The sequence below is a fragment of the Histoplasma capsulatum genome, assembly GCF_000150115.1.
Source record: "Histoplasma capsulatum G186AR genomic scaffold supercont2.5, whole genome shotgun sequence".
Taxonomy (NCBI): Eukaryota; Fungi; Ascomycota; class Eurotiomycetes; order Onygenales; family Ajellomycetaceae; genus Histoplasma; species Histoplasma capsulatum.
Window position 1 is genome coordinate 1,673,452 of NW_025544805.1, and position 21,920 is coordinate 1,695,371.

Sequence of the window (21,920 nt, forward strand, 5' to 3'; positions counted from 1 at the left end):
ATATAATTTCTTAGTGGAGCTGGAGGAGGAGAATCCTTAGATAGATAGAAACGATGTAATCGGGCCTGAGATTTTGAGTGCTCGCTCCCGCTGGGCTACCCCAATAAACCATTGCCTTCTTTTATATTATTATTATTATTTTTAAAATTGGCCAGGAACTCGTCTTCGTCTTCGTCTTCGAAAACGCCGTTCCTTGCCCCGACTTCGCTATTTCTCTATCGCGGGTTCTCGCTCTCTCTCCGTCCACACAACCTCATTGCACTGGCCCCCTTGTGAGCGTGGAAAGGCAAAGGGCACACGGGGCAATGAATATCTCGTTTCCGTGCTCCTCTTTTTAAGGGACTCACTATCGCTTCTTTGGTGGATATTGCCTCTCTTACATTATCTCCCTCTCAACTTTGGGGCACCCGATCTAAACCCCCAACCCCACCCCCCTCTTTTTTTTTTTTTTTTTTTTTTTTTTGTTTGGTGCAGTAGAGTGGGGTGAGAAATACTGCAGAGTACATATGGAGCGAGAAGGTAGAGTCTCAGGAATTTATGGTGGTTGCTGGTTAAGAGGTTGATTGTGACAAATTTCAACAATCAACAGATACTCTCATATATAGTTACAGAGGATGTTATCCTTTCTGCTCACGCGCCACGAAAGAAATCAAATTCATCAAATATGAAAATTCATAATTTCCTCCTTTATCCCCTCTTAGTTTCGCAAAGGTTATCAAATCCCAAGATAAGAAAAAAAATAACAACAATAATAATAATAAATAAATAAATTTGTACATACATATCAGATCATATATATCAGATCTTACTGCCACAAAACACTCCCAGGGCCTTCTTCGTCTCGTCTCCAGTCTCCTTCACAAGCCCACTAACCTGCTTGAACACCGCATGCTTCGCATCGCCCATGATCTCAAACAAAAGACTCTCGCTCGTCGTCACAATCGCGCCCGCATCCCGCAGCCGCGCCAACGCCACCACCCTCTCCTCCGGGTTGACACTGCTCACCCCATCCGCAACCACATACACCCTGTGGCCCAGCGCCAGCAGGTCCAGAGTCGTCTGCGTGACGCAGATGTGCGACTCGATGCCGACGATGATGGCGTCGAGCGGCTGTGCTGGGAATTGGGCCTTCAGCTCCGGGGTGACCATGGAGAAGAGGGTTTTGTCGAGGTCGGCGCGGACATTGGGGTTTGTGGCTGGGTCGATGTAAGGGCCGAGTTCGGAGACGGTTGTGCCGAGGCGGGCGCGGTTTTGGGTGGTGATGTAGATGGGGATGTTGAGGGGTTTGGCAGCCCGGAGGAGCTTGGAGGCTGTGGTGATTCTGTGGTGATACGTTAGTTGGGTTCTCCATAGGTATATCTGTGGGTTTGAAATTGAGTGATTGCGTTTATAGTTTCTTTCTGGTGTACGCGGGATTGCTGTCAGGAGCGGGGGAAAGGCGGGGTGGAGGGGTGGGAAATGCTGACATTTTGGAAAACTCATAGATAACCGGGCGGAATTTCTCCTGGATATCGCAAATGCTGTAGGAGCGCAAAAAGACGCCACCAGTCAGCAAAGCATTTCATGTAGTATACAGCGTCCAATTCTTTATATATATATATATTTATATATATATATATATCCATCGCAGGCCGTCAAGCCCAGGACTGTATGTTCTTAGAAATGAGGTCAAACATACAAAAGTGCCGGATTCCCTAACGCAAAGAAGCAGCTATCTATTAGCCATCGCCATTCTTCAAGACCAAAAAAAAATCAGAACTAACCAATCCGTGCCGTCTTCGGGTTCAGCGCAGGAGCAGCGGTTCCAGAAGACATTCTTGCTGGCGGGGTGAATGGGCTGCGGGAGTAAGGTTTTGCCGCAAAGAGCTTCGAGGAGGTAGAGAGGGAGGCGTGGGAGGATAGAAAGTGAGGCGAGAAACGTGGAATGCTCGCTGGCCGGAGCATGGGGATGCGGGATGCGGGATGCGGGATGCGGGATGGGGGTTCGGTGGGAGGGAAGTGGGAATCGAGGGCGGCAAACGGGGTTGCGGTTGCTGGTCAGATCAGGATCGGGGCTGCGGGGATAAGATACGCTGGTTGGTATCTTTGTGTATGGGCACACCGTGCAACTGGTACCCCATGAGGAAAAATGATTATCCTCAACACTCTGTCGGATACGAACATTAAATTAAGACGAGAAAATATATTTGAATACAGAGAAATGTTACAACATGGACAGTACAAAGAAATTGATATACAATTCTGGACTTTTTCCTCCTAACTTTTGAGAAAATCACTGATAAGAATCAGTGCAAATCTACAGAACCTAAGATAGTTAACAATCTAGATTACCAAATCGTAGTGTTTAGAAAGAAAGCAAGAAAAGAAAGCGAAATAAAAGCTTGTGTAGACATCGAAGAAGAAAAACAATATAGATCTATGAATATGGGCGGCAAATACCCGATAACTGAAACAAAATGGTGTAGCCCCGGCCCCATGGAAAAAGGACGTGTAACACAACCAAAGGAGGGCAAAGGAGAGTAAAGTGAGCCAGCTACCTACCATGCAGAAAGAACGAAATTTTAAGTATGTAAGTATATACATGCGTCATCAGGGATATCAGCCAGAAAGAAAAGGAAAAGGGAGGGGAAAAAATCTATCCACATGAAAACCAACTTCGTGCTCATCGTTCACTTTGCACATTTCCATGCTCCACCATCCATCCTTATCCCTGAAGCTTTCCCTTTATTATAAGTGTATTTTTCTATCGTTCACTTATGCGTCCCTTCCTCATGCTCCTTCATGAACTTGACAAAGGACTTCTTGTGCACCAGGCCGGCATATTGGCCATCGCGCTGGACACACATGTAGCGCAGCCCAAGCTTGACGAAGCATTGGTATACAAGGTCTATGGGGGAGTGGATATCCAATGCCATGGGTGCCTAGATAGAAATAACAGATATACAGGTTAGTATACATTATACCATGTATCTGCCATCGGCAGATCGTGCAGATAGTTGTGGGAGCGGGTGGGGATAATATATGAATAATATAAAAAGTAATGCTGGTGCGCGCCCAGAGGTGCGAAGGTTGGGGGGAGGGGTGGTGAAAAGAACCTACCGGATCAATATACGGCGTAAAATCTGCCATCAGACCCGTCGAATTGAGTCCACTCCTACTTCGATCTCTATTCCCATCCCCGCCCGCCTCTCCATCACAGCTCCAATCGCCATACGGGCTGTCAGTACACATCAAGCACATTGACTCGGCCTCATTCTCAAGTCTATCAAGCGCAAACTCGAGCTCGGGTGCGGGGATCAACCCGACCAAGATATTCTTTCGCAGGATCGGCAGGCCGCCGTCCAGTTCGCCGGCCCTCAGGAGAACGTCGAGTTTCTTGCGGAGCTCCATTGCCGGGACCAGGGGGGAGTTGGAGATGTCTATGATACGGTTCTTGCGGACGCGAGGGACGAGTTCGCTTAGCGCGATGTCGGAGGTTGGGTGGAGTTTATTGTCTAGGTAGGGGTATGAATTCATATCGGTAAGGAGGTCCTGGGATTTGTTAGTATGATATCAAGATAAAGCAAATAGCGAAATAGGCTCAGTTTAACAGAATACAAGTGCAGGCCTACATATATGCTTAGTGGCTCCATTGCATCCGCGGTCCATTTAGCACAGAGAATTGCAAGGGAGAACGGAAGTACATGGTCAAGACTACCCGTTAACTCAAACAGGATGATAACTAGCGTCACAGAGAGCCGGGTAACACCGCACATCGTAGAGCCAGCAGCGATGAGAGCGTAAACCCCCGGGTTTATGCACGATAGTGCATCGCGAGAACTGGAGCAGCTTCTGAAAAGGAAGCAGTCCGGGAAATGTACAACGAAATACTGAACAATGTGCCCCATGGTTCTGCCCAGCAAACCGCCAACAACCATAGATGGGACGTAGATGCCGGCAGGCACTTTAATGCCAAATGTTATAATAGTCAGAAGACTCTTGATAACAAAAGCAATGACAAGATAACGGATCACTTCAGGGATCTTGTCGCCCGTAGGGCAGAGCCCCGTTCTTGATTCGGTGTCAGGATCACATGGGCTTGCAAGTTCGAACAGAAGCTCTGAGACAGACAATTTCGTATAGCGATTCCAAAAACTGGCTACGCCCGTGATCAATGAGACCAAGACGACTTCCAGCAGCGGCCAGCGTTTGATAACTGGAATGCGGCGGAACGACTGTGCCCAGAGCTTCGAGGCTTTTATAAACAGGGCACCCGACGCACCACCCAGTAGGCCGAGGAGCATAAATATCAGAAGCTCGAATACCTTCCAGTCTGAGTCATAGCGAACCTCGAACAGCACTATTTTCCCAGTGCCATACGGGTTCAAGAATTTCAAAGAAAGAGCGGCTGCCTATTCCCGGATCAGCGTACATCATCAAAGTATCTCAGTAGATGGGGTCACCTACGATGCAACAGAAGAATGTTCGAAAGAGGGTTTTGGGGGGAAAGTAATAGCTGGAAGACGGATTGTCAGCTTGCGTATATCCTTGATACGCCATGCTTCCTGCTTTAACGGACGAATCCCATACCTGACTTCTTCCAGGCCGAACAACACGCCTCCGATAGGAGCGCCGAATGCAACACCCACCCCACTAGCAGCACTGGCACTCAACACCTCACGCCGTTTACCATCATTTTGGTGATATTTCGAAAATATTCGACAGCATATGTTTCCAATGCAAGAGGCAATGTGAACGTAGGGGCCCTCTTTTCCAACACTTAGTCCCGAGGCGACCGCTAAAACAAGGGCTAACGTCTTTACGATCAGTGTTTTGAAGCCCAAATATCCATGCAGGACAAACCCGCTGAGAATGACCTTCACCTCCGCGACACCACTGCCAGCAGCAGAGTAGTAAACCATGGGAGGAGCAGCGACTGCCCCTCTCTGCGGTGACTGGCTAGAAGAACGTGTTTTCCGATCGTCTATCGGCGATGAATTGACCTGAGCTCCAAGATCCTCATCCAATGTAGACAGCGAGACGGACGACGGCACGACTGTTTTCGTAAGAAGCGTAAGCACACACGCGAGGGCAGCGAGGGTGACAGCCCAGAAAACAAAGGCAACGAAGTCGACCCAGTCCCGGTCGATGGGCGAGGACTTTAGTATCTCAGACCAGGACAGCCACGCATCACACTTCTCTTCAGACAGGCAGCACCGGCGTTTGCTCACAAACCAGCTCTCCGTACAGAACCCTTGCTTGATGTCAAACATGGCATGTTCCGTAACATCGACGAAGTACGCAAAGCAGGCCGTTATGCATCCAATGACCGCAACCAGAATCCAGCCTTGCGCCCCGTCAAACCAGGCTAGAAGACGTCCGCGAATATCCTTCCGGCTTCGCAGCTGCCTAAGCCGTATGCCATCTGCGATGCTGTCATGCACCCAGTCGGTGGACGTAAACTGGTCGTACCACACCCTGTCATCCAAAAACGACCCGCCCAGGGTATTCTTCAAGTAGTCTGCCGCATCCGGCAGCGACCAATCCCCGCCGCCAAACTTGGCGACTTGTGAGTTTGCCCGACTGTGGTTCCTGGGTATTCGTACACTGCCAGCAGCGCTGGTGTGTCTGTGGAAGGGGGCCGGGCGGGGGGTGGAAGAACCACTCTGGATAGAGGTGTATGTGCGGTTTGAGTCGTCAGCAGCGCCCAAAAGGCCCGTTCTCTCGTCCGCGTCTTGCGTGCCACGCCTAGGTAGGCGGCTGGGGGTATCCAACTCATCCGCAAAACGAGTCGTCGGTGTCCGACGAGGCATTGGGGATGACGGAGAGGTTACTATCAGCTGGGGATTATCATCACGATCACTGGTGCCGTCATCGCCGGTCCTAAGAGTGTTGTAGTTGGAGGTGGATCGGTTGAGAGCAAGAGGCATTGTAGTGGGAAGAAGAATTCTCAACGCCTACTCCCCTGGAAAGCCTGATGTTCCGATAACTAGACAGACCAAGTCAGCTTACAGGGAGCGGACAACGAACAAAAAGCAGTAGAAGCAGTAAAAGCAGAGGTCGACCAAGTCAGGTGGAGCGGGTTTTAGCCAAACAGCCATCTCTTGGTGTTGGCTGTCAGGCGACATATGACGGCTGGGGATGGACAGACGGACAGCGGGGACTCACTCAGCAAAAAGGAACCGCCCTCCCCCCAAAAGCAGACCCAAGTCCAAGTCCCCCCTCCCAGGCCTCGGGACTTAAGGTGGTTCAAACACAGAATGTGATAAGGAAGATGGGAATAAGCAGTGTGCGAAGGTTATTCTTGGCGCGATGGCGGAAGAGGGGAGGAGGATTGGATGGCTGGTGTGTGTCTTAGTTGAGCGACAACAGCTCTTAGCGTGAGACAACTTCAATCGATGAGATCACCGGCCGACGAGGTGGGGGCCAGGTTGATTGCTGAACGATGGATTCCATCAGAAACAGAAGAAGGGAAAAAGGAGAAGGAAAAATAATGGGTTGAGTTCTTGATATATTAATATCAAAATAAACCGTCCTCGGCTGGTTGCCGTGTACCTGGATACTTAGCTAACACCTTGTTCCCCAGAACCTAAATGGTTGTTGTTCCTCTGGCCATACCAAGGGTATACCGAGCTTCTTCCTTGGTTCGTGTTTCTGGACAAGTTTATCGGAGTGACAGGACATACTCAAGGACTTTGAGTTCCCCACGCAATGAAACAAACTCTAGGCGGTTGCTGTAGCCGAGAAAGCAAGCTTAACTTAAATGTTGTTCTGGAGATTGTTAACTATGGCTAACTATATTATCACCAAAGTGCCCTGACGTACTCCCAAGCCACTCACGCTATCATGCTAAGCAACCACGAACAGCCACCAACGGCGGTTAGTAGGAGGTATATCCTCAACCATCCCTGGACCTGGCAGCCAGCGGTTGGTCTGTTTACCATCTTTACACGTGACAAATTGCAAGGTGAATCATCGGATACAGCGTCCATGGAATCCTCACACGGGTTACCGGGACGGGGACGGGGACGGGGGCGTCGAGGCCAGCAGCGAGGAAACACTGCTCCGGGAGCATGGCAGTTGTGCCACGCTGGTCCGTTGCGGTTTTGGAAATCTAGGTCCAATGGGTAGTTGGGCACATCTTCTACATCTTCTAGGGCGCTTTTTTTCCTGGATGTAAAGAGGCGTGTGTTTACATTGCTATGCAGCGGATTCATGAGTGAATCTTGAAAGAAGACTGAACTTACCCCAGCCAGTTCTAGTTGTTCCATTCAATTTATTCAATTCATCAAATTGGGGGAGCAGCATTGGTATGGAGGGTTCTCCCCACCACGCAGAATAATGATGTCTCTGGCTCGCGGATTTGGTATCCTATCTAGTTATTTCAAATGCAACTTCCATGCAAAATTTCCATATTCCTCGGGATAAGCAGCCTCTAGTCACACATCGTAAGGTAACTTCTCTCTCTCCCATGCGAGAGTCTCTGAGAGTCCGATCCGATTTTGCCTACCACTTCAAAAGATCCATCAATCGAATGGCTTCCTTATACAATGGAATTCTCCGATTAGTTATTATTAACAATCCATCGGATTTGATTGACGACTTTCGATCTTTCCTGTCATTCCTACATGTAAACTTGCCCCTCCCATGTAGCATGTTGATAATAAAAATGTTGTGGTGCCTGTTGGCGCATTTTGGATTCGGTCGCGGCAAGCACCGCTAAAGTTCGTCCTGACCTCAACCCCGCATCAATCACTAAATAAATATATTGTTCCCCCTCAAATATTCTAAGTTGCCATTGACAACATCACCGCCAAACCCCGCCATGTTAATCAAACATACAGTCATCCCGGAGGCTTCCAGCTCGCCGCCCTACGTAGAATATGAACAATTTATTATTTTCGGCGACTCTATAACGCAGGGCTCGTGCGATCAGGGGAGAGGATTCGCCTTTTCTCCAGCGCTACAGAGTGGTGGGATTACCCTTTCGCTGAGTACTTGCATTATTAGCGTGTTAGATTTGATGATATCTCCTCTCATTCGTCCAAAGGATCGAGAGATGTGGGAATGCTCCATTGCTTCTGTTGATTTTTCTCTTCTCGGAACTTGCCAGCTAAATAAATATTCACATAGATTATATCAGACGCTTCGATATCATCAATCGCGGTTTCAGGTAAAGAAAGCTATCCAAAAATCACACGATGGTGCAGTACTTGATGGCATCCAATGTTGATCAAATCGCAGTGGCTATACATCGCAGCAAGCTCTCGCCATCTTTCCATCTTTCTTCCCGCCAGTGCAAAAGGCGAAAGTCCGCCTAATGGTAACTCATCACACACCAACATACCAGTCAATCCGTTACAAAATGCGCATTTGTGAGGATACAAGGAGGAAATAAAGAGCAACAACTAACCAAGAAGCAATTTTGGAAATAAAAATCGCAGATTGTCTTCTTCGGCGCAAACGACGCCGTCCTCCCTGGATTCGAACAACACGTCCCCCTCCCCACCTACGAAGCCAACTTAAGAAAAATCCTCACACACCCGCTCATCAAAGAGCACAAGGAAACAAACCTTCTCCTCCTAACCCCTCCGCCTGTCGATGAGTATCAGTTTTCCGCTGCAGATACAGATACAGATATGGGTACAGATACAGGTACAGCTACACCGTCAGGCACGCCCGAACCAGCCTCCGTAGCAGTAATGCGCAAAGCGTCCCAGACAAAAAAGTATGCAGACGCCTGCCGGCAAGTGGGCAAAGCGCTCAACGTGCCCGTCGCCGACATATGGACTGCATTCATGACCGCGGCGGGGTGGGTGGAAGGCCAGCCGCTCCCGGGATCAAGAGATGTCCCTGCGAATAAGAAGTTGCAGGCCTTGTTGTCGGATGGTATGTATATGTCCTCCAACCATGAGAAGCTCCCTTTACTTACTTAATGGGTGTTTGTTTGTTTTTTTTTTCTGTGTGTTTTAGGTCTCCATTTCAACCCAGCAGGATATCAAGTTATGTACGACGAGGTGACGAGGGCGATTCGGACCCATTACCCACACCTTACGCCTGGGAATGTTCCTATTCATTTCCCGCCGTGGCAGACGGCGCCGAAATTGTAGTTGTTGGCTCTCTATCACCGGGGAATAGGGGGTCATGCTTCTATTTTTATACTTTTATTTTCTATTTATTTCTATTTATTTCTATTTATTTATTTTTGTTCCGGTGTTTATTATTTATTGCTACTCGAAAACTCATTGGATAGCATAACACAGAGAGATTTTGCAAATCCAAGTATTTAACAAGTTTATGAGCTGCAGGCAAAACGAAACTTTCAAAACGTGGAACATGTCTCGCTTGGAATTGCAAGAAAGCGATGCGTCCCTAGCTTTGTTTCCTCCACGCCCAAGGTTGGAGGCCAGGGAACAGAGTAAACTCGGATTACTGGATCAGGAATATTTGTGGAGAACGAGGAGATTGAGGGGTGGGTGAGGAAGTGTTTCACGGGACATCTTACTTTGATTTAACTGATTTTACCGTGCTTAAATCGGTAAATCGGTGGCTACTTTTGGCTTTTTTTCCTGCCGTTTTTTCCTCATCCGCCCGGTTTATCCAACTCTGCGTTTTTCGTATGGGCGTTTGCGTAATAACCCCTTTATTCACGCGCTTCTCCAGTTCCTGATATGCAAGCCCGAAAGTGGGTGGCCCGCTCCTCACTAAATATAAAAAGCATGGCGGTTCCCCCACTTCTTGACCTCGGAGCTTCATCCCCTATTCCCACTATTTCTCACCTTCATTCGCTGCTGAACCCCATTCAAAGCATTCATTTTTCTGACCAATTTCCCCTTGCGTGCGACATCAAACGACAGATATATATATCCTGTAGCTGATGCAGGATTACCTTGGACCACATGGTGCGCCTTCAAAACCATGCATTCTTTGTTCATCGAACTTTTACCTGAACTACCTCGCTGATTATCAATTGAACATGCATCAGAGCCGGCATCCGGCTGTGTAATCTACATTCTTTCGTTACAACCGTTTACGTTGTTTGTCTCTTCTGATATATGGACATAAACCAGTCAGAAGTTTGGGGGGACATATGGATAGTCCACAATCAAAGTAATATATGTTTTCCCTTAAAAAGATCACGAGCTGGAATGGGTGGTGTTCTCCGATATCAATATGCAGAAGAACTGTCACCAGCCAGCCGCTATCTTTAACGCCTTGAGGCTAGGGTAGCTCAGAAGGAGCAGCCCTTAAGATTGTCCACCGGTGGAGCATCCTAGCAATAATATTGGATATACATGACAATCCATTCTTGTTAGTTATGCGAAAGCTTGGTATGTGTTTTGCGATCTACATAGGCGACAAATCGACTCAGCAACCTATACGCTACGCATCACAACGACCTCGGGAACTCTTTTGATTAACTATATGGATTACATGACGCAAAGGTGGGCCAGGAAGGTATGGCCGGCATTCTTATAGGTTTCCCCGGTTCCCTTCCAGATCTCTCCAGCCATCTGTTTCGACGGTGGGCAATCTCAATGACAACCGCTGTAGGGTATCACAAAAGTTCCTTCTGGATCGTAGTCAACATTGAAATATGAACGGAAATTCTCCTAAATGGGAAGAAGATCATCGGTGGGCAAATTGGATCTCTTCAACACTTAAAAAATCTTGGGTCAATCAGAAAGGGGGCCCCAGCCCGCTCTAACTATATAAATCCAAAGCTGCTATATCTGAGCGTGGGCGGGGCAGTCTGATGGATTACCATGTTTGGAAGCAGATTAACTGGTTTAACATCATAATTTAACTGTGTCTGGCTGATTGTGGGTTATTATTTCTGATACGGTGGGTGACTTGGGAGATCGCTATGCAGCCTCAATTTCTGACGACGAAAGGTTGTTCCGTGGTGTTGATAGTTTGTTTGAGCTAGAATAATCAAGTCAGTCATAGATGAAATCAGGCCGAATTTTATCTTAGTCGGTTATCATTTCTATTCACTTAATAAGATAGTTATTCTTAATAACTACCAAATTTTATTTTCAGTGATATACAGAGTAAAATAAATCTCTAATTTCCATTTAAATTTGTTATTCATTCTTATAATAAATATCTAGATGCGCGAGTTGAATCGCAAGGCTGGGAGATACTGGGGCGCTTGAAGGGATGATTCTTGCACTTTTCATGACGGAAGGATTTCCCATCTAAATAGAATCGTCTATTGTAATTCTCAGCCACTGATTCTACCTATCTTTTCACGCCGAAGGAATCCACCCAGCAAAATGATTTCCCGTTGAAGCGCTCCAGAGTTCCCTGGGGAAGGAGTGAGAGGAGTGATTCCACATTAATGCTGGAACACCGCAGGTCTAACGTCTAACCTCCCCAGCCCGCATCCGCATAACATTAGCTCGAAATGCTGACTAGAGAATGATAAAAAATTCTCTCTGGGAGGAGCAAGACTGCCACTTGGCTGAAGCTAACTCTGGACCTCAACTTCACCCCGTACGATGTTGCCAGGACACACGAAGCCAGGGCGAAAGCAGATCGTAGAATACGTTGATGAATGGAGAGCTGGAGGAGCGGTCGCTGTCTCCAAAAGAGAGGGGTGTTTCAACGACACACCCATCTTTGGAGCCTGCACTCTCAATCAGGAGCTATTTGCCAGGGAGCGTGGTGTGATTAGCGCGCGAGGAGATCTACTCTGTTTCCGGAATGCTGTGATTTTAGTTTTAGCATTTGCGACACGCAGTCTAGATATGAGTGGAAAGACTCGGCACACCACTACATGGGAGAGGTGCGACTGGGAACCCTAAGCACGGGAGACTGCCACAGGAGGGACGAGGTCTGTATATAAATAAGCCCCGAAGCAGAAGACGCTAGACCGTGTCAGGCAGGTCCGGGTCTGGCCGCATCCACGACGAGGATTTGAAGCATAGCAACATCCATGCATTGGGGCGGGCGGAGATGTTCTGCTGGATGTATCCTTCTGTGACTGACCTAGCAGGCCGCTTGAGTCGTCCGTATGCATAAAGAACAAGAAGTCAGAGAGGCAATGATTTCCCACTCGCGGACTTCGTGGTTACGAGCGAGGGAGCCGGGAGCCTGCATCCATGGATAGAATGGTTATGGCCAATACCTGCTTGCAGCAGCTATTCGCGCTAGTCACCGGCTCGAATTGTATCGTCAACTCTAACCTCGAAGTTTAGCTTGACGACAACTTAACTAGTTAACCTCTTCACCACCAACATCCACCAACATCCACCTCCAACTGCTCTCTCCACGGCTCCGTTGCAACGAAATCTCCCCAGCGAAACCCCCCTTCCAAACAGCTCACCGTTATCGTCCATCCCTACAGCGTTCCTTTCGCCAGTCGTCCACCGGGAACCCTCAAAGTAACAACGTACCCTTTCTTTGTACCCGCATTCGCCCCCAGCGTATCATCCGTCCCCCCCTCCGCTGTTACCACAGTCCAACACCACCACCACAGCCGTCTCGTCGAGCGGCAAATAACCCTTGTGTATCCACCGCTACAGCGTTCTTTTCCCATTGCAACGGAATTAGAGAGAGAGAAAGAGAGAGAGAGAGAGAGAAAGAGAGAAAGAGAGAGAGAAACAGAAGCTTCTTCTCCCGTATACTGATAGCCAAATTTCCCCTCGTTCTCTCCCTGCCCGCCATCCCATCGCCTCCCACTTTACCCTCGCTACCCAGTATACACAAACCCTTTCTCCGCCTCAGCCTTCGACAGTAACAACTTCAACAAGGACCTCGCGGCGTTCCCCATCCCCCAAAACCCCTCGTCCCAAGGTGTTAGAATTTCATCTGCTCCCGTTGGACCGACTATCAGGATCTACATACGATAATCTAGCGGGCCCTGTGTGCTTCTATTCGATACCCTGGCAGATTCTATATACATACCATCTGGGTGGGCGGAGGGCTGTTCAGGCCTTGTCGCAGAGCCTGGCCCTGGCGGGAGGCAACAGGTGTGAGCTGTTAACGCGATAGACATTACAGCAAACGGTTATCAGTTCTATCTTTCTTCTTTCTTCTTTCCTCTTTTTTTTTTTTGATCAAGGAAGAAGAAGAAGAGAGGTCCCTGTGCTGGAGGTTAAAAAAAATATTATATTGGCAGACGGGGTTGAGATAAATACACAGGTTAACAGGAAGAGAGGGGAAAGACATAGTGAGGAAGGGATATTATTATCACATACTTCCCTAAAAAAAGGGGGGGAAAAATAAAAAGTTCGGGAATCATTTAACGAAAACGAACAGTTCACGAGGATTACTTTTGTGTTGATAGTTACTTTTTTTCTCCTCTCTTTCCCTTTCTCTTTCCTTTTCTTCTTTTCTGTGTTCTCTTACTGGAAGGGTCATTTCAACGGGAGGTCCATTTGTTTTCGATCTCAGGTGCATCGATAGGGTTGTTATTTTTACAACAGCCGCCTGTTTGCTCCCTGCGCTTTCACTGTGGAGCCGTCTACGGATGCTTGCTTTGAGGAGTAGGCGTTGTTCGCGGTCGCTTTTCTTCCTCCTTTCCCATTTCACCCTTTGTCCCAGCATAGCTGTTACGCCGCTCCCAAGAGCAATTTCCTACGCTGGTGTGGACTTTGCTACGTCGTGAATGGTTATCGGGGATGGACGCGCAGTACCCGTTTGCATCAAGAGAAGACATCTGGCGCATTAAAGAGGAAGTGAAAGACCTCTTTGCAGCCCAGCTCGAACACGGAGAGCGGATATCTAGGCTGGAACGGCGTCGGGACGACGATGCGAGGATGAAGAGTGTTTGGGGTCCGTTATCTCCATTCCCGGGACCTATTGGCACCCAGCACCATCAAGGTAAGTCACCATTTTGATCTAAACCGTACGTGAGAAATGTAGTACGGCGTAAATCTTTAAGCCCTGTTTGGAAATGAATGCTGTTGCTAACCTTATCGTTGGATCTAGAATCATCCTTTAATCCGACTGCTGAGCCTTTCAAAGGTTTTGATCAAACACACCAGCATGGGTTGACGGGAGTGCTGCATATGGAAAACGAGGACGAACCTCGTCGTGGGGCTTCACGGGCAAATAGTGTGCGATTCGACGAGAGCTCGATGTATTATAACCAAGCAAACAGATCAGCGACGGAGTTCCTCCCATTGAGGACTGGCAGTGGGCTGGGAAGCCATCCCCTGACAGAGCGGTCGCTTTCTCATCGATCTGACGGGAAACAGAGCTCTTCTGGCCAATCTCACCATTCCATGCGCACCAATAGCATGGGGCTGGAAGCATCTCGTTTGCTTGGTGGTGGAACTGGACCTTCGTCTACCAGCAATACTCCTTTGCCGCCACCGCCCGGACTGTTCATTTTAGGTCCCTCTCCTTGCATCATTCGTTGCTGGCTTACGACAAATTTTTCCAATGACTCACTGCTTTACGCTGTGGTGTGTACGGGATCGTACCGCTCAGCCATTAGCGATCAAATGGTGCGGAAACTAGGGCTTGAGGAAGAGGCGGCCGAGGAGAATGGCGTGCGAATCATCAAACTTCCAGTCTACCTCCCCGAGGCCAGTGTCTATCAGCCGTCTTCTCGCGGCGGGAGCCCAGTCCCTCAGCTGCCCGCGTTGACGGTTCGATTTGTCATTCGTGGCGCAGGTTTGGGTGACAAAAGCATCCAGATCGTCCTGGGCAGCGATGTCCTCCGTGCACACAACGCGGACATTCTATTCTCGCAAGATAAGATGCTCATTGTTGACGACGAGCGCAACAAAATCTCAATACCTTTGGTTCGCCCGGAGGATGATTCTACGTTTAGAAATCTAGCTACTGGTCCTGAGGCCACTCTTGCGCTAGGATCGGCACAGTACAATGGGGCTGTCGATGACAAGCGAAATGGTTTCCCAACGACCAATGGGGACCAGGCCGGCACTGAGCGTGAACCTCCAGCTTCTGTGGCCCATGATAATAGCACATTCCCGAACAAAGCCGATACATCCGCTTCCCTACCTGCTCGCAACTCATCAGACTCCTTCGACATCTTAGGACGGACACAAACCCGTTCACCCTCGCGCCATTTCGCCGGCGACCCCACAGACAACAGCAATAGAAGCCCAGACCCGCGCCGTCCCAAATCCAGCACGGGTGAACGCACCTCTACGGGCACATCAGCCTCATCTGCGAAAGCAGAAGGTAGCGGCGTTTGGGGACCCTGGCGCCGCGATACGACTGGTAGTAAGGGGGATAATACGGGAACAACGGGAGCGTCCACAACATTTACGGGGCCAAGTATCCACAGCAGCTCCAATAGTCCTTTCATGTCCGCTTACCAGCGTTCCACACGAACGCGAAATATGAAGATCCTGAAACCGACTAAATCGGCCTCGTCCGTGAGCACGCTGTCGAAACAGGCGTCCTCCGGCGCTCCTGGTACCTCTGTAGCCACAGCCACAGCCACGGCCACAACTACAACTTCTGCAGCAGGAACTGCCCCGTCTGGCGTCGCCAATGACATCCGCTCCCCCACAGAACAACACCGTATCAACACGAGCGCCAGCGGCGAGGGGCACGATCATATGACAACATCTTCATCCCATCCTGCGCTGCCATCCGTGAATGGTACTGGTTCGGGGAAATCCTCTTCTAGCGATGGAGGTGGTGCAGGGCCGTGGTCCGGCAAGTCTCGCCCGGCGAACCCCGTGGGCGGGGCGTCGGCGTTCGGATGGTTGAATTCATCGCAGCGGAAAAGGGATGAGGTGGGTTCTGAGTAAGACAGTGCAGTGCGGTGGTGGGTGAGTTGATGGATATTAAGGATATGGCTATGGTTATGTATGGTTAAGGATATGTGATGTGTGATTGTCTCTTTTGATAATAAAAAAGTAATGTGGCGGAATATGAAGGAAGAGATGCAAGGATGGACACCTGGGGTCGGCAGACATCATATCTTGATATAATGGTTACAGAAATGATGTAGCGGAACATGGGAAAAGGCTTAATCCTAATTCCACCGATGGATTTTTGGTCCATGTACTGTGCGTAATGTTCTTTCCGCTCCCGTCTTTTTCTCACTGTCTTATTACATTCGCGTCGTAGGTGTAGTACTCCCAGGGCGTTTCCCAGTTTCCATGGCCGTGAATCAGGCGATTGCGTGTATTATTATTATAGCATCTTCAAACTAAATCCAACAAGGGAAAAGGGTTTGTGGTATATATGGTAAGCCTTCACACCCTCCTCTCGAAGCCTAAAACCCTCAAGGCAACCTCACCCTCCCTCGCCCACCCTTCCTTCACCTCTTCCCCAACCCAAATAGAAACATCCTCCGTAGTTACCCTTCTCCATCCACCATCACCGCCTTCTTCTAAGTCATCACTATCAAGAGGGAAAAAGGTATCACACTCAAACCCATTTACGCAATTCTCTACAGCCGTTGACTCCCCCCCTTCCCCATCCTCTGCCTTGGTAGTACCCACAGTCGTAGCCGTAGCATCGTTTGATGGAGACGGAGCCGGAGTAGAAACTCGCCTTACATCCGTCATAACAATCCTCATCTTACCCGCAGCTGCCTCCCAGCCGTCCAGCTTCAGCTTAAGAGCGGAGGCATATACCTCCCCACCGCCAATGATGAAAACATTCGCCAGGCGGCGGGTGGAATTGCGCGTGAGCAGCCCGGGAGTGGGCGCAGTCCGGAACGCATCGCAGAGCGCCGACACGGCGGACTCAAGGCTATCCGCAACCAGGACGTCGGGCGGCTGAGCGTCAGTTGTCCCCGCTTCTGCTTCTGCATCTGCATCGATTGTGCCTCCGATATTCCCGCCCCTCTCGTCCCTGTCCCTGTCCCTTTCTCCCCCTCTCCTTCTCGCCCCCCCGGGCCCGTTCCCGCTCCCGCTCCTGCGCCGCCCTCCACTCCCCTTCAATCCGCCGCCGCTCCCGGCCCCGGACGCGTCACGCGTCACGACGACATTCACGCGGCCGGGCAGCGGCCGAAAGCGCGCAGGGAGCGAATCGTACGTCTTCCGGCCCATGATGACCGCGTTGACTGCGCCGATCGCGCATGTGGCATCATCTGGTGATGGCGGCGGTGTTGGTAGTGGAGCGGCGCGTGTCGTGACGCGCGAGAAGAAGGTCATGTCGGCTTTTATGCGGGGCCAGGGGAGCGTCCCGGCATGGCCGATGCCGAGGCGGCGGGGGGTTTTTGCGGGTGAGGAGGGGGCGGGGCTCGAGGGCGGAGCTGTTGTTATGGGGGTTGTGGCGACGATGAGGGTGAGGTGGGGGAGGGGGAGGGGCAGGTGGCTGAGGGTGCGGGCGGAGGTAGTGATGGGCGAGGACATAATTTCTGTGTGGGAGTTGGGATGGGGTGTTGGCATTGCTGTTGGCGTTGGGATTCGGATTGAGATTTATTAAAGTAGGATAATGGTGGGGTTGTTGGTTGTTCGTGGTGTTGCGCATTGAGATTCCTTGACGAGGTTCAGAGCTCATTTCCGCTTTGGGACTATAAGAAGCTGTCCCGATGAGAACAGCAGAACACCGATGGAATACGGCATTTTAAGAGGGGAATACGAATGATTTTCTGGGAGAACTGTTTCTTTTTATCGATCTCTCTGCTCTAAATATCATTATTTTGTCAAACTGAACACAGGCCTAACACCTATTTGTCTTTCCCAATACAATGATCGCAAATTACCGTAACTCCCCGCAGCCAAAATAATGCCATTATCAAATAATATATCCCATCCACACCAAATGAAAAGGGGGACAAAAAAAAAAGTGGCGCCAATGTGGGAATGGGGAACAATGCGAGCTCCCCCTGGCTGTTCCGTCACCTATTTCATCGTCGATACCACGCCATTTTCAATGGCATTCTTGACGGTCAGCGCATCCCTCTCCAGCGCCTCCCTCCTCTGCACATCCCTCTCGTTCTCCCCGAGGGTATCTAATTTCCCGAATAGCCATGCTTCCTTCATGGAACGTGTTAATGAAAGGATATCTTCCGCAGCGCGGATCTGGGCAGAGATTAAAAGCAGGAGTAGCAGTTAGCAGTTTTCGGCCATTCGGTATCTGTGGGCTATACATGCGTATTTTCGCGGCATGTTTCATGCGGAAGGAAGTAGGGGCGGGAAATAGATAGGAGAATACGAACAAGAGCAGTAGACTCAACATCTAGCTGATATGTTTCGATGGCTGTGGATGTGAAGCTTGTATTCTCGACCTGAATTTGTAGCGGTTGTTTTTTCACCCAGTTAGTTGGCAACTTGTTATTCCCGGAAAAGTTGAAATATTCTCCTCGCTCCCTGTGAGCAGGTAAATCATCCATTATTTTTATATATCTGTTATATTAGCTCACCGTTGCAGTTGCCATGATATTCTCGAATCGTTGTAGCAGCTGTGCGATGTTGGTGTTTATGCGGCCTGGTTGCCAATGCGACGTCATACCGCTTAGCTTGAGTGGCCTTCAATTGAGAAGATAGATGAAAGGATAATTGTATGGGTTGGATAATTCTGACCTTGCAGAGCCCGGGATGTGGGCTGCTGGGGATCCATGCCAGGCGGGGGAGGGAATGTTGTTTTGTGAATGTAATATGGAAGAACTTGTGTCTGGGAACGGGCTGATATATCATCACGTGAATGTTACGATTGGAAATGGAAAGTATAATTACGCTCTTGGTATGTAGTAGCTATGGATCTATAAAATAACAACACATAAAATCTCACGGCTCTAAACCATTTTGTGTGATTTGCCAACCACTTCACTCCAGACTTCCAAGCGCAGCTTTCACAGCCCTGTATTTGAGATTGCAATGAGCTAGTAATCTTTCGAATGATTCCAGATCTGTGCCGTACGCACCGTGCTTGGTGGGCCTGGTGCAGAATGATTTAATGTCTCATTAACTCAAAGATGCGGACATAAACGACCTTGGGGGCTGATTGGTCACCAATTCCCATTTTGCGACGCCGCAGGATATAGCATGGGAATGGCTCTAAGAGCGCAGGGGAAAAGAATGTCCGCATTGGATTGCGCCTGTTCGTATCATTCATATATGTACAGTTAAGTGGGTTCCAATGTTGCCGAAATGAAGGTTACTTCACGTATTTAGACTATAAGATGCCATGTTAGCAAACCACCAACAATACTATCTTGAGAGAGAGAGAGAAAGTAAATACCATGAAGCGTTTATGGAAATCAGATCGCAATAAATCCTGAAATGGGTCATTTGTCAGCCATTTCTATCTATCAAAGCATGTAGCAATGCGGGAAACAAGTCGTCATACATTAACAAATTCCTTTTTGCCTCTATTCTCCGTACCGCGGGCTTGGTTTTTAAAGACAACATCATCGTCCCATCGCCGCTTAACACTGAAATCCTGAGGGTTGAGTAGCGGGTTGCCTCGTGCAATATCGACCTCGCGTTTCTCCTTCTCCTGAGCTTCTCTCTCTTGCTCCTAACGACCGTCTTGTTTCAGCATACTCCGGTTGCGCAATAAAGGAAAGGAACAGAACTTGTCATGATGTACAAACCTCTTTCGCCTTCTGCTCAGCCCGTTCCCTCTTAATCTTTTCCAATTCCCGCATTAGCTCCGCAGTCTCATCTTCGTCATCATCACTATTTATCCAATCAGCATCATATATCTCAAGTGCAACTCCGGTGTCGTCGCCTACCTCTCGTCTTCACTACTATCACTCTCTGAACCGGCTGAATCCGCATCTATATCCCGTGTTTCCTCTAATATCCGCCGTCTCTTAGCTTCCGGGTCCTCTGTTTCTCCATTTTCATATTCGCTTGGCCCATTCTCTAGCTGGCGTTTCGGCAAAGATGGATCGAGCGCAGTTGTAGATGGCGCGGATTTATCTTGGGAAATACCCTTCTTGGCAAAATTCGCGGCCTCGGCTTTCAGGAGCTCGGCTCTCAGATCGCGCTTCTCGTCCGCATCACCACCTTGGCCAGGTTGTCTAGTAACGATGGACGTCAGTGACATGGGAACCCTGGCTGGGAGAGTATAATGGGGATGTCATACCTGGTTTTGAGGAACGTATGTGCGGGGAGAAGACGCTGGTGGTAGGCGGGGCCTCTCAGAGCCTCCTTGCCTCGAGCCTACTCCAAACTATGAGTTTGTCGTACTTTTGTGATTGTTGAGGAAGGGTAGCTTACCGGATCGAAAGTTGGTCTATGTGCTGGAGGGAGAATTAGCAACCCAGTTCGTTGACAGGATAGATGCTACACATACCTGTAGTCATTTTGGACTTTACAATAGCAATGAATCTTTTTGAAAGAAAGATAAAGGAAATTATAAAGGGATAAAGTTTATCTGGAGCAGCGTGCTTCTTCGTTGGTAATGAAGGAACATCGACGTGATAGTTAAATGCCAAGAGATATGCTTTTAGTCATCAGGAGCTATAAACGGATAAACATTGATGCGTTGTAAGCATATTTGGAAATTTAGAGATGTGCCATCTATTCTACCCATGCAATATTGGATAGAAACGCCTGAGCATGCCGAAGGAAGCTGATATTTCGGCTAACGAGCGCGCATTCATTTTGGAGGCTCTCCATAAAAATGTGCGACTCGATAGCCGTGCTCTAGACCAGCTCCGCCCGTTGACGGTGTCCTTCGGCGATGAATATGGACATGTCAAGCTGCAATTGGGGAAAACTAGGTTCGTTCGTTCGCCTCCACCGGCTTGCTTGGGATAGAGCTACTCTGTATCATTCGATTTTTGCTTGCAAAAAGTAAACTAGGCTTATATATTTTAGTAACTTACACGTATACTAGTGTTGTGGTGCGCATATCTGCGGAGGTGACCAAACCCCGCTCCGAGAGAGAGAACGATGGAATTTTCACAGTGTCTGTGGAACTTAATGACATGGCTTCTCCTGCCTACGAAACGGGAAGGTACGCTAACCGGGCCTTCGAGTGCCATATCATTGAATGTGTTTTCGATATAATTGCTAAGGCTCATTTTTTCCCCCAAGAGACAATCAGAGCTAGAATCACAGCTTGTCCGTACCCTTGACAGGATAATCCGGCGATCCAATGCGCTCGATACTGAATCACTCTGCATAGCAGCGGGAAAAAATTGTTGGCATGTTCGGGCAGATGTACATATCGTGGACTCAGACGGCGGACTGGTTGACAGCTGCTGTCTGGCCATCATGACAGGCTTGCTCCACTTCCGTTTACCAGAGGCCGTTGTTCGCGAGGGACGGGTGACCGTCTACCGTCCAGAAGAAAGAGTTCCATCCCCTTTGAACTTAACTAAACTCCCGCTTTCCACTACGTTCAATATGTATGATGAGGGCAGAATCATTGTGCTAGACGCAACATCAAAGGAGGAAGCTGTCAGCGAAGGAAGCCTCATCATTGCTCTAGATAAGACCGGCGAGATTGCTCTTTATACAAAGCCAGACGGGACCCCAGGAGACCCTTTAAGCATGATTTCATGCTCCACTGTGGCACTGGCTAAGATAAAGGCCATGAGCAAGTTCATATCCGCGAAGTTGGAGGAAGATTTGAAGACTCGGGAACAAAAGCGTCAAGATGCTGCAGAATCAAGCGCCGCGAATGAACGATAAATCAATGATCCTTTGATGCCACTTTTTCTTTTATATGTGTTTGATGATGAATGTGTTATTTTGTATGATAACTGGAAGTAGCCCTGCTCGACACATGCCACCCACAAGAGATTTTTGACGATTGACCTTTTCCTTGATGGATATTGTTGCGTCTTTTAGTCTCTGGGCGCTTACGACCTAGTGCGATCTCAGGCCGGACGAGCTGATGCACCAAAAAGTTGAGCATTACGTAGTAGTATGCGGATGTCTCCGCCTGCACAGAGAGCAAGCAGTAATCTCAATCTCTGTTGACACCGAGCTGAAATTTGCAACAAAAATTGGTCAGCAGAAGATATATCGAATTGATATTCTTTCCTGCTTCTCCAGCCCTATGTCACTGCGCTTGGCCTGCTCGTAATGACACTA

At 49.0% G+C, this 21,920-nt stretch overlaps 10 protein-coding genes across 10 annotated transcripts; 5 read left to right on the top strand and 5 right to left on the bottom strand.

Moving 5' to 3' along the window:
• Positions 1–798: 798 nt before the first annotated feature.
• Positions 799–1,815, bottom strand: HCBG_04524 (isochorismatase domain-containing protein; the record flags this gene model as incomplete). Its single annotated transcript, XM_045431573.1, has 4 exons — positions 799–1,321; positions 1,467–1,520; positions 1,679–1,694; positions 1,764–1,815. 4 exons carry the CDS (start codon positions 1,813–1,815, stop codon positions 799–801), a joined length of 645 nt encoding a protein of 214 aa, XP_045288126.1.
• Positions 1,816–2,397: 582 nt separating this feature from the next.
• On the bottom strand, positions 2,398–5,909 carry HCBG_04525 (CLC channel; the record flags this gene model as incomplete). The annotated part of the gene is made up of 5 exons (XM_045431574.1): positions 2,398–2,921; positions 3,100–3,531; positions 3,612–4,391; positions 4,447–4,495; positions 4,570–5,909. 5 exons carry the CDS (start codon positions 5,907–5,909, stop codon positions 2,751–2,753), a joined length of 2,772 nt encoding a protein of 923 aa, XP_045288127.1.
• A 408-nt stretch (positions 5,910–6,317) lies between these two features.
• HCBG_04526 (uncharacterized protein) lies at positions 6,318–7,110 on the top strand (the record flags this gene model as incomplete). The annotated part of the gene is made up of 3 exons (XM_045431575.1): positions 6,318–6,324; positions 6,566–6,623; positions 6,792–7,110. 3 exons carry the CDS (start codon positions 6,318–6,320, stop codon positions 7,108–7,110), a joined length of 384 nt encoding a protein of 127 aa, XP_045288128.1.
• A 694-nt stretch (positions 7,111–7,804) lies between these two features.
• HCBG_04527 (GDSL Lipase/Acylhydrolase) lies at positions 7,805–9,277 on the top strand (the record flags this gene model as incomplete). Its single annotated transcript, XM_045431576.1, has 5 exons — positions 7,805–7,973; positions 8,113–8,152; positions 8,224–8,302; positions 8,424–8,868; positions 8,953–9,277. The coding sequence occupies 5 exons, from the start codon at positions 7,805–7,807 to the stop codon at positions 9,087–9,089; spliced, it is 870 nt and encodes a 289-aa protein (XP_045288129.1).
• A 2,206-nt stretch (positions 9,278–11,483) lies between these two features.
• Positions 11,484–11,789, top strand: HCBG_04528 (uncharacterized protein; the record flags this gene model as incomplete). The annotated part of the gene is made up of 1 exon (XM_045431577.1): positions 11,484–11,789. The coding sequence occupies one exon, from the start codon at positions 11,484–11,486 to the stop codon at positions 11,787–11,789; it is 306 nt and encodes a 101-aa protein (XP_045288130.1).
• Positions 11,790–13,258: 1,469 nt separating this feature from the next.
• On the top strand, positions 13,259–15,986 carry HCBG_04529 (uncharacterized protein; the record flags this gene model as incomplete). The annotated part of the gene is made up of 2 exons (XM_045431578.1): positions 13,259–13,809; positions 13,918–15,986. The coding sequence occupies 2 exons, from the start codon at positions 13,608–13,610 to the stop codon at positions 15,717–15,719; spliced, it is 2,004 nt and encodes a 667-aa protein (XP_045288131.1).
• A 183-nt stretch (positions 15,987–16,169) lies between these two features.
• HCBG_04530 (dihydrofolate reductase) lies at positions 16,170–17,276 on the bottom strand (the record flags this gene model as incomplete). The annotated part of the gene is made up of 1 exon (XM_045431579.1): positions 16,170–17,276. The coding sequence occupies one exon, from the start codon at positions 17,274–17,276 to the stop codon at positions 16,170–16,172; it is 1,107 nt and encodes a 368-aa protein (XP_045288132.1).
• Positions 17,277–17,768: 492 nt separating this feature from the next.
• HCBG_04531 (uncharacterized protein) lies at positions 17,769–18,259 on the bottom strand (the record flags this gene model as incomplete). The annotated part of the gene is made up of 2 exons (XM_045431580.1): positions 17,769–17,948; positions 18,086–18,259. 2 exons carry the CDS (start codon positions 18,257–18,259, stop codon positions 17,769–17,771), a joined length of 354 nt encoding a protein of 117 aa, XP_045288133.1.
• Positions 18,260–18,575: 316 nt separating this feature from the next.
• Positions 18,576–20,179, bottom strand: HCBG_04532 (Cwf15/Cwc15 cell cycle control family protein; the record flags this gene model as incomplete). The annotated part of the gene is made up of 8 exons (XM_045431581.1): positions 18,576–19,041; positions 19,108–19,143; positions 19,216–19,386; positions 19,463–19,547; positions 19,604–19,894; positions 19,960–20,036; positions 20,094–20,116; positions 20,170–20,179. 8 exons carry the CDS (start codon positions 20,177–20,179, stop codon positions 19,024–19,026), a joined length of 711 nt encoding a protein of 236 aa, XP_045288134.1.
• A 256-nt stretch (positions 20,180–20,435) lies between these two features.
• Positions 20,436–21,726, top strand: HCBG_04533 (exosome complex exonuclease RRP45; the record flags this gene model as incomplete). Its single annotated transcript, XM_045431582.1, has 3 exons — positions 20,436–20,599; positions 20,716–20,835; positions 20,918–21,726. 3 exons carry the CDS (start codon positions 20,436–20,438, stop codon positions 21,513–21,515), a joined length of 882 nt encoding a protein of 293 aa, XP_045288135.1.
• Positions 21,727–21,920: the final 194 nt, after the last annotated feature.